An 11,085-nucleotide genomic window follows, 5' to 3' on the forward strand; every position below is an offset into this window, starting at 1 on the left:
GGGCTGTCCTGTACAGTGCAGGGGGGCGGAGAGGGAGGGCTGTCCTGTACAGTGCAGAGTGGTGAGCAGCGTTCCCGGCTTCTGCTTACTCAGCCGCAGTGACACCTCCTCAGTTGTGACGACAGAAATGCAAAATCACCCTAGTTGAGAAGCGCTGCTCCAGTCTCCCGCTAGTTGAGGGCTCAGGCCCTCATCATCGCTTGCCTGGGTGATGCAGCAGTTCCCGGAGTGTCCCCCATGTCCAGGTGTCTCCAACCTCGTGCCTCTTCTAGTTCTCTGTGTGACCCCTGGAGTGATCTTCCCCGCAAGCCGATCTCTTGCTGTCCCACTCCCCACATAGAATTCCAGCTTTCTGGATGACCTGAACTCTTCAGGATTGTGCATAGTGCCCTTTGTGATCTTTGCTGTGTCTTGTGTCTTAGCTTCTTTTTTTTTTTTTTTTTTTTACCTCCCCAGCCTTGACCTCAAGTGCCAGCCCTCTGACTAGAAAGCCTTTTCTGTTTTCCCTCTGTTCTCACGTTGGCTCTGCTGTGTGCGCTCAACACTCAGCTCAGGTGATCCTTCAAGATGGAGTAAATTTTTGTCGTCTTCCTCTTTTATGTTCTCACAGAATCTGTGAGCATTTAACACAACGTCGTGTTGCCACCTGTGTTTTTGTTTTCCCCGTTGGTCTCTGAGCTCAGTGAGGGCCAGAAGCTGTGCTTGCTCTTTAACCTCCCTCAGAGCCCGACAGTTAGTGGCTGTTTAGTGACTGTTCTGTGCATGAGTGTATTGTTTCAGTATTTGAAAGCGGAAACAAAGTAATGGTAGAAGATCGGCTGCCAGGAGACATGACAAAGTGGCATTTATATGGGTAAATTTGTAACATTCCCATGGTTTTGGCTTCAGTCGTGTGGGCCTGGAAAATTAATTTTACGTATAAGCCGAGAGCGTATCGGCCCCTGGGGGGTGATTTCACACTCACCATGCTGCCCTAGACCAGAACATTCATAGGGAAGGAGTGCCGGGTGCATAACTAAAAAGCTATATTGGAAGTTAAATTATAACAAAGATATTGTCTACATTCTATGAAATCAGAGTTGGGAATATGGTTAATTTGTAAACTGCTTTAAGGGGGATTTGAAGTTCTCTGATCTTCCTCAGGTGAGGGAAAGCTAGTGAGCTTTTTAAGGGAACTGTTTACATGTGTCCTTGGGGAAACCTTTTGTTCAGTTTTTTATGCTGACCAGTGCTCCCTAAACGCATGATGGGTAATGTATTTTAAACCGTGTGCACGGGTGTGCATATGTCTGCACTGACACTTAGGTCCAGCACTGGAGGGCAGGCGATTAGTGAAGTGAATCTAAACTTCATCTGGAAGAATAAACAGGTGAAAGTTCTCAAAAGAAAGACCCACAGTCTTTTCCTTCCTACTGGGATAAACCCATTTCTTCCTAAACACTTCTGACACATCTGGACACCAAATGAGGTGTTTTCCTCCACAATAAGGGATTCTCTTGGACACCAGCTGGGTGTCCTCCAGTTTAAGTACTTCCTATGTTGTCTTCCTGGAGATAGTGTAAGATACCATGGGTTAAGGGTTTAGCCTCCAAGACCTCCGCCCCCACCCCTCCACACACTCAAATGCTAGTCACAAACTGTCCCCTGTGCTTCTGACCAGCTGTTGGTCTGTAGGCTGTAGATTGGAGGTTCTCTGCCAGAGACCAATATGTATATTTTCTATTATCTTACAAGCACCCAAGGAGAACTTTATAAAGTGTAATGGGAGATGAGTCCTGTATTTTAAAGCATTATAAAGCTTGATATTTTTTAAACGTGGGAAACTTCCTATAAAAGGTGGGTATTTGACCCATTGCCTCCTTTACTCACTGAGACTTTGTTACGGTGATTGTAAAAATAGAAAAAAGCCTAAAACAATGACAGAGAATGGCAGCGATGTCATTAAGGGACAACAGAATGTAACAGTTTTTCAGAAGATACGGTAGGTGGATAAGTTTTGCAAAAACCAACCAACAAATAAACAAAAAACAAAACACCAATGTGAACAGAGCTGGTTGACCTGGAATAACCCTGGAAAATGACTATCTGTGTGGAAGATCTGGTATGATCCTGGAACATGAGTGGCCATATGGGGAAAAACAGGAATTGAAGGTCAGCGCATAGGGACCAGTTCATCCCTATGTAACCAAGTAACCAAGATGCCTCCATTATGCCCATTCCAGTCCATGCTCAGGCAGAGACCAGAAATTTAATTTACTGGAAAAAGTGACTGGAAAAGAAGAAAATTTAAGAAGATGTGACCTAGTAGAGAGTAAGCGTGAGACACAGGACAGAAAAGAAGGAGACTGATTAAAATCTGCTTTGGAAAGCAGCCTGTGACTAGCACCCACCCTCGCCCACAGTGCCTCCCTCCTTTCCTGCCTATAAAACTTTCTGTTGAGGTTTGAGTGCCAGCTCTTTTGTTCTGGACAATTGCAAACCATGTTTCTGTAAGTGGGCATGTCAACAAAGCTACCACAAGCTTTCTTCTAGTTAATGTATAGGATATCTTTTTCTAGATCTTAAGTCCTTTCTTTGTTTCAGAAATGTCTTATAAACAGCACAATTACATTTTGTTACCCAATCTGACTGTCTCTGTCTTTTAACTGGAACTTTTAGAACCTTAAAAATACAAATGGTTTAAATTAACTTGTCCCAGATTTGGCAGGTGGGTACCCCCTTCTCCTGTGTCCTTTAGACATATCCCTTTTGATATGTTCCTCCTTTGTGGAAAAGCCAGGCATTCTAAGCACATCTTGTACTTTCTCTGCCAGGCCCTGAGATAAGCCATTTTACCCCCAAAGATTCCTGGTTCTTTTTAATAGAGAACGGTATGTAGAAATGCTAGATTAATTATATTTGTAGACGTCTGAAATCTGCCCAGAGATATTTGTCGAATTACCATCTGTAATAGACTGTAAAAAATAGAAACTATAGGGGCGCCTAGGTGGCTCGGTCGGGTCAGTGTCCAACTTTTGATTTTGGCTCAGGTCATATCTCATGGTCTGTGGGATTGATCCCCACCTTGGGCTCTACTCTGACTTTGCAGAGCCTGCATGGGATTCTCTCTCCCCCTTCTCTCTAACCCTCCCCTCCTTTCTCTCAAAATAAGTAAATAAACTTAAAAAATTAAACACAACTATAGTAGTTATCTTTGGGTGGTAAAATTACAGATGCTTACCTGTACATTCACTGCTATGCTGGGCATCATTGTGAAACTGAAAACATGTTCCTTTACTCATGTAGCTTGCAATTTGGTTAAAAAAGGTGCTGATTACATGAAAAATAATCAGTGAGCAATGCAACACTACATAAAATGAGTTTTATGGTGTGGTATATTGAGAGAGTGAGCAGTAGGGCTGGGAACTTGGAGGGATTATCCTAAAACTTGATTCCAGCAAGGTGTTGGAGCATGGTTAAAGCTTGAGTTGGGAAGTTGGAGCTCTCTAAGTGGGACACAGCATGAGTAGAGGTACCATAGGACCTGAGGGTGTAAGAATCATTGGAGTGGGTTCATTTAGATACAATAAAACAATATTGTTGGAGGCTCTTAAAATAATGGCGCAGAAACCTCATACACTTTAGAGCAGGACAGACTACAGTGCTCTGTGTGTTTATAAAAAGGCTTCCAAGGGTTCAGATGGTCTAGGACACACAGCAGGTACTCAGTAAATGGTAGCTCCTATCGTTGTTATTAGTACTAATGAAACTAACAGGAAGTTAAGCTTGACAGAATAGTTTGATAGGGAACCATTGTTGTCTTCTGAAAAAGAGTAATAACATACATGTTCGTCGTCATTTTTTTAGTGTTTTATGTAAGGTTAAAAAGAGGAGCGGAAGAAAAACATTTTAAGTCTCAGTAAGTATGTTCCACAGAGTGATGAGCCGTTTGGGAGGAGAAACTGTCCTGTTATTCTTATTTCCTGTGATTAGCACATTGTGTGAGGCTGAGGGGTGGTGAGTTGGATCTGGGATCTATAGTTAACCCAATGAACTGGTAAAAAAAAAAACAAAAACAAAAAACCAAGATTGTTTAGTTTAGTCCTGAAGCATAACTGTGAATGGTAGCGTTGCCTGGACAAGGCTGATTCATTGGGCAAAATGTGAGATTGAAAGATTGAAGAATCTGGTTTGAATCAGATGATAGTTCCTTGGACATGTGGAATTAGAGCATAGTAAAAGGAGAACGTCATTTTAAAAAGTTGGGATTGCTGTCATTTACTCAGTGCCTTCTCTACACTGGGTGTACTGGATGTTACCCGTTAGATGGAGCGAGCCAGTGGCTTGCCCACAGGCACACAAGTAGTAAGTGTTGGAGCTGGGATATGAGCTGAGCACTTAAAAAAGCCAGCCCCAATGTCACCTCCTCCTTCCAGAAAGCCTTGCCTAGAACCTCCCATCGTACCCACACTCTCTCTCACCCAGGCTAGCTGGAGGACCCTTGTGTTTTCATGGGACGTCCAGTTTGTGGCTGCTGTTGGGCATTTACTTAAGGCATTATAACTACAGTGTACCTTTGGAAGTTAGGGACCTGGCATTCCCTGATGCAGTTGCTCCTTCCGTAACAGGTGTAAGCGCCGTGATGTGGAGAATCACAGGGCAGCCCTGGTATACCAGAGGGACTCACTCCCCGGGAGTGCAGCCCCAGCACTCGAATGTCAGCTACTGGGCCAAAGTTTCAGGGGTCTGGACACGTGCCCTTGGCAGACGTAAACGTTCTTTACATCTATTTTTTATGTTCCGTCTAGTGCCCAACTTCTAATTCAGCTTGGAGTTGTATCTAACACAGCAACTGGTGCATGTTTATATTTAAGTAATTCATTCATAATATCTTTAAACCATAGGTCCTCTGCTGTACCACTTTGAAAATTTGGCAAACGAGCTTTCCATAGAATTGAGCTATGAAGATATAAAAAACGTTGTTCTGCAGTATGGATTCCAGGTGGAGGTAAGGCTGGAATGAAGTACGGCCACGGTTTCACTTCCAAAGCTTTAATCTTAGGACAGTTACAGGCTTTCACGTCTTCACCTGTGTTTTCATCCCTGAAGTGAAAATAATACGCACTCAGCTTTTAGAATGATAAAGATTTGGCATAATGTATGTGTAAGGAGAAAACTATAATCCTCAATGTGATCAGTCACCTTTCCGTAGTACATGGTAGCTGACCATGGTCCTGGCGTCAGCTCCTGTAGACTCACAGATACCAAGTACGCTAGGGTCTGGACCAGCAGAGGTGGGAGGACAGGGGGTATCGTTCACTGTATGTACTTTTCTAGTCTTCATTTCTTATGTGGGATTGTAAGATTGTATGATACTTTGACTTATGTTTTAATTGTGTGTTTATTTAAAAGTATTTTATTCATTTTAAAAACAACAGATTCGTTCTTCAAAATAAGGAGAAGTTGGGGTGTCCGGGTGGATCAGTCGGTTAAGTGTCTGACTCTTGATCTCATGGTCATGGGATCGTGGGGCTCCACACTGGGCATGGAGCCTGCTTAAGATTCTCTCTTTTCCTCTCCTGCCTCTCCCCCACTTGTTCTGTCTGTCTGTCTGTCTGTCTGTCTCTCTCTCTCAAAAAAAAAAAAAGAGAGAGAGAAAGAAAGAAGAGTAACGTATCAGTGATGTAGAGCTCAAGCTCTGGAGTTAGACCGCCTGAGTTGGTCTAACTGAGTTGGAATCCCAGTTCTCCCACTTACTGGTGGTATGACCTTGAGCAGTCTGTTCTTTGTAAAGTTAGGATTACTAATAATGCCAGTATTGGGGTATCTGTATGTACTAAATGAGTTAATATGAGCTCCCGTCACTCACAAGCACTCAGGATCTGTGTCATCGTCATGCTCATCACCATTCTGGTTGTTGTTTGCATTCCAGGTTGAAAAGGAATCTGTCTTGTCAACATATACTGTGAATGACCTCTCCATGATGAAATACTACTATGAATGTGTCTTGTTTGTGGTCCGTAAACCACAGTAACGTTCTCAAGTGGTATCAGCAGGAAAAAAGCTTAATAAGAGCAAATGCTGAAATAAACGACTCAAAATCAACTATCCCATCGACAGGACACAACCTCAAATCAGTGGTGCCTTCTTATTCCTAACAAAATTTAGAAATAGCGTCTATTTTCTTAATACGTCTATTGCTTTTTCAGAAATATACTATGCTGTGCATATTTGTACTACAAAAGTAAAAAAAGGAGGAAATGTCTTCAAGTATCCTTTTTCCTTGAAGCCCAGAATTGTCTTTCAGTAGAAAAACCCATCTCCAGTGGTCTTCATGAAGCTATTGCCAAGTCCGCCATGTTCACGACTACTAGTATTGAAGTCCCCCCAAATCTTTCTGTTCTGTGTGCATTGCACATGGTACTTTTAGAAGAGTCTGAGGATCCTCTCTCACATTCAGCATCTGGAATTGGGACTTTTGTTTGCTTTGGACCGAAGCGATCCCTACAGAAAATGTGCGCCCTTTTATCATTCAGATTATTTTTTTGCCAGCTCAGCTGAACTTGGGCATCAGACGTTTCATTTTTATGAAATGCTGAATTTAATAAGACCACAGGCCGGTAAAATGCATTCAAGTAACTGAGAAAGTGGTCTTTTGGGCACACTGACCTGAACATTATTTGAAAGCATACTCATCATGAATCGCTCTGAAATGTAGAAGGTCTCAGCACTCTTAAGTGAGGCACAGAAGCCTTTATTAAAGGTACTGCTAGGAAAATGGGGAAATAAGAATAAAATCTGCCCATTGGAAATGTCTGATTTTAAACTAGAAGTGAATACAGTCTGCCAGTGAGATGTTTACAATAATGTCTTTTCTTTAAATTACCTGGATTACAAAAGCACGCACTTTTTTTCATTAAAAAATTGGATACGAGTAAAACTGTCATGATGGTATTACCGTGGGGAAATTTTGAGTACGAAATTCAGGGATAAATTACTGCCCGTGGTCTGTCTTCAGTATTGTCAGCAGCAGCCGTTAATGTAATTTCAGATAACGCCAGTTTTGTTCCCTGATAGCTGGAGTTAAAAGAATATATGCTGCTTTAAATTTCTACCTCTAGCAGAATCTTTATTGGAGAGAGTTTTCCTTTGTATTTTTTTATGTTTATTGTTTTGTTTCTAGTAGCTTGGAAAGCAGAAATGACTATTAACCTTTTCTTGGAAAAAGGACGTGCTCGCGTTGAATATTTCCACAGGTGATTATGATGGCGTTAAATGACCTCTGTGGCAATTTGAATTAGATAGACTTAATCTCAATAATGTGCTGTAGGATTCATGTCATGTTTTAATCGGAAAACCTCCTTGTGAATCTTTAGACCTCTTTTTGTCAGTTGGGTTGGGGGAGTCGACACAGTCTGGCATGTTACCGTTGGGAGCTTTTCTGTGTGCAGTAAGGGAGCTCTTGGTCCTGGAAAGGACTCCAGGAAAGCTATTTGACTTGCTAAATTATAGAAGCCTGTAGCCTGTTGAGTTTAAAAAAAAAAAAAAAAGGAACAAAACACAACTATTTCTCTTTGATGCCCCATCCCCATACTTGGCAGATGTCCAGTTAATTAGAATTCTCATTAACTACCACCTGAATGAATTTGAAATTAATTTTTAGGGGAAACCACCCCCAAATTTTTGTTTATTTGTTTAAGAAAGAAAAAAGCTAAAAGGATCCTAAGTATTTAAAAAATGCATTGAAAGGAAAGGAATGCATGCTATTTTTGAGTAATGTAGAAAGGCTTTTTATTCACTGACTAGTATTCACTTTTTTACTTGTATCCAAACACATGATCTTGTTTTTCTCATAGAGGCAAAAATGTGTTGACAGCAATGGGTTGGCTTTATTACTTAAAAGTTTTGGCTATCAGGTTTTATTCTTTAATAATGTTACTTATATTTCTAAATCAGAGCTTCATTTTAGTTAATTCTGAAACCAATTATTTCATTTGTTTTTAATCTCTCATATCATGACTACTGTTTTTCAAATGTTCTGCACAAATTTGCATCACTTTTTTTTCCTACTGCTTTTTGTAGTTAATATATTCTAAACTTGAAAATTGTGTCAATCAGTAATAGAAGTGTCACTGGAGGATTTAATTTTATATTATATGTAGTCCTAGCTACTAAAGTGTGTAAGCCTTAAAGTTTTGTGTTCTTTTTCCTTGCATTAGCCCTATACAGATGTTTCCATTCATTGCCATAAAGCAGGAGGAGATAGGTCATTGTGCTTGCTTTCCAACCCTCTCCCCCCCCCCCCCTTTCCATATTCTGAAGTAGTGCAGGTTAGGGTCTGTTAATCAAGTGAGCAAGATGAGAAATGTGAAGTATGAAGAGGAGCTGTATAAATCACAGTATAAAATTATGAAGTTTGGGAACTGTAAGATGTACTGTATTTATATGTAATTCTCATTCTAAAAGTTGCCACAAAGGCTGAATTGGAAGCTTCATGTCTGCATGAAATTTCCTATATTTTTAATGTGTATGATGGACTTAATTTTTCTTGAATATTAAAGTCTGCCAATTGCTACGAAACCGTATTTGCTTGGTTGTTTCCATCTAGGTTAGTAGTAACTGTAGATGTAGGCATTTTAATTAATTGAATGCATGCTTTTGAATCTTTAGATGAGCCTATTCTTGTATGCTTCTAGAAAGTCAATAGTAAGAGCACTTGGTCTTAGAGTATGTTAGGCTTTATACTGATTCATCTTGATCTTTGGTTTTGTTAAATAATAGACAAATAAGTATAAAGGAAACCAGTACCAGTATAAAGGAAACCAGCCATTAGTTGGATAACACTGGGCATGGCACTTAAATACTCTGGGTATGTTTTCCTGAACTTCTGTTTGTGATCTCAGGCACAGCGCTCGAAGTGTGTTTCCTCATCTGTAAGAGAAGACTGACACCACCGACTTCAGAGGGTTTTGATAAAGTCATGCGCGACTGTGTGCAGTCTTCTGTGTGAACATGTGAAAGCACCTGGTAGACAACGCAGTTTCAATCTGTGTTGATGCTGTGCAGTGATACAAAAAGGTGAAGATTAGTAACAGGACATCAGTTTTAATAATGCTATGGCGGAAAAAAGTTTCAGTGGAATCCTGGGGCTGGGGGGAGACCAAGAGGACAGGTATGTGTGGATAGATTCTTGAACGTTCAAGTCTGGTGGGAATTGTAAAGAAATAAAACGGTAGGTAATGGGAGAGAGGGCACAAGGAAAACTTCATGGTTATTCCCACTTTTAGAAACATGTCAGTACATGCCTCTTGTGTGTTTATTTCTCTTCAGTAGATACATAGAAGCAGAGTCATTGAGCCAGTGTGTATGTGCCTCTTCAGTCAAGTTGCCTTTCAAAAAGATGAACAATTTACATGCCATTGACAGTGTTTTGGAATAACTTTGTTTTCATTCTCTGCTCAATACTGGATTTTGCTAGGCTTGTCATTTTTGTCAATATGATAGGAAAAAGTATCTATTTTAATATTCATTTCTTGAACGATTAGGGGAGCTGAGCAGTTGTGTTAAGTGTAACGCCCAAAGAGAGGGGTCTTTGATCGGCCAGTCGGTCGGTTTTCACCCGGTATAGCGGACAGGTCATTGGCAGCACTCTAAAAGTTGGTAAAAATGTGTCGAGCTTCATCAAGAGGGGGACTGGCCAATCTTGAGGACTGGTTGAGTTCTCTCCACTGATAGCAGTGACCGTATCTGCTTCTGGTTTTACAGAGCTGGCACTGAGGCTGAACAGCTGCAGCCCGATGGACCCCACTAGGTGTCCACTTAGCCAGTGCTCGGGGTCCAGGAGTTCAGGGAACGTCGGTGAGTCGAGAGCCCCACTGAACCAGCGGCTTTGCTTTGGGTGCCAGAGTGGGGCATAAAGTTGACTCCCAAAGGAACAGCTGCCATCTTACCATGGCACCAAAAGCTGCTAGGGCCAGGCCAGCTGCACTCTTGAATATGCTATTTATTTGACTTGTAATTCCCGTTGGGTATTTTTCACCTTGTTAGTCAGCAAGTCCGAACCGACCCACCTGCAGATGAGAATGTGAAACCGAAGAGGCCTAGGGCCACCATACGCCATGCGTTCAGTCTCAAAAGCTTAGTAGCAGATTAATAGCTTCCTTCTTTTGTACCAAGGCATGTCTGGTGATGGTCAGGTACTTAATCCTGTTGTAGTGCCTGGCTGTGGCCTGTGAGAATTTGGGCAGCCGTTAGATCTTTGAAGCTGTGGCTTCCGTCTTGGAGTTTAGTATTATTTCTGTGGGACCACCCAGGAGGGGACAGTCCATGCAGTAGTCCTTGAACATAACACTTACTGCAGGCATGTAATACATCAGATCCATCATACGTTTATTGAATTGGTCCAAAGCACCTCAGTGAGAGGTTATTTTTGAGATCTCTGACTCCAGGTAAAAAAAAAAACACAAAAAAACTATGATTTTTTTTTTCAGGCCTGAACATAGGTAATTACCTGGCAGGCTCATGGAAGAAAGCTGCCCTCCACTTACCAGACTTGGTGCACAGCTAACGCACAGCAGTCTCTGGTGGGACCTGCAGTCAAGGACACGGGCTTTTTTTATTTTTTTAAACGTTTATTTATTGAGAGACAGAGACAGGGCGAGAGCAGGGGAGGGGCAGGGAGAAGGGGAGACACAGAATCCGAAGCAGGCTCCGGGCTCCTACGCGGGGCTCGAACTCACGAACAGCGAGATCATGACCTGAGCTGACGTCGGACGCTTAACCCACTGAGTCCCCCAGGCGCCCCAAGGACACAGGCTTTTATTCACAGCCGCAGTCCTACGTAGCCCAGTGCCTCTATTCAGAGCCTCTTTGTCACGGGCTTCAGCCGAAGCATTCCTCAGGTACCTTTACTGACACCTGCTTATAGGAGGGAAGGGGGTTAACTTGAGGACACCTTTCTTCCCTCTCCGGACTTTTTCCACTCTTAGGCCCTCCTCCTCTTTCACTTCACCCCCTCCCCACCCCCCAGGTCTACAAGCCTTCAGGAGCCTTTGTAGAGGAACCTACACTTCATCTGATTTAGTCTGTCACTTTTACTATTGAAGT

General features: G+C 42.1%; 1 protein-coding gene across 2 annotated transcripts in view; it reads left to right on the top strand.

The window, feature by feature from the left end:
• CARNMT1 (carnosine N-methyltransferase 1) overlaps positions 1-8,559 on the top strand; it is a 48,805-nt gene extending 40,246 nt beyond the window's left edge. For both annotated transcript variants that reach the window (XM_040449330.1, XM_040449331.1), the window contains 2 exons: positions 4,884-4,987; positions 5,912-8,559. In XM_040449330.1, the coding sequence (XP_040305264.1) occupies positions 4,884-4,987; positions 5,912-6,013 (206 nt within the window). In that variant the 3' untranslated portion in view covers positions 6,014-8,559. The remainder of the gene's footprint in view (positions 1-4,883; positions 4,988-5,911) is intronic.
• Positions 8,560-11,085: the final 2,526 nt, after the last annotated feature.

Source organism: Herpailurus yagouaroundi, unplaced genomic scaffold (genome assembly GCF_014898765.1).
Source record: "Herpailurus yagouaroundi ecotype Mexico unplaced genomic scaffold, PumYag 199, whole genome shotgun sequence".
NCBI classification, from domain to species: Eukaryota; Metazoa; Chordata; class Mammalia; order Carnivora; family Felidae; genus Herpailurus; species Herpailurus yagouaroundi.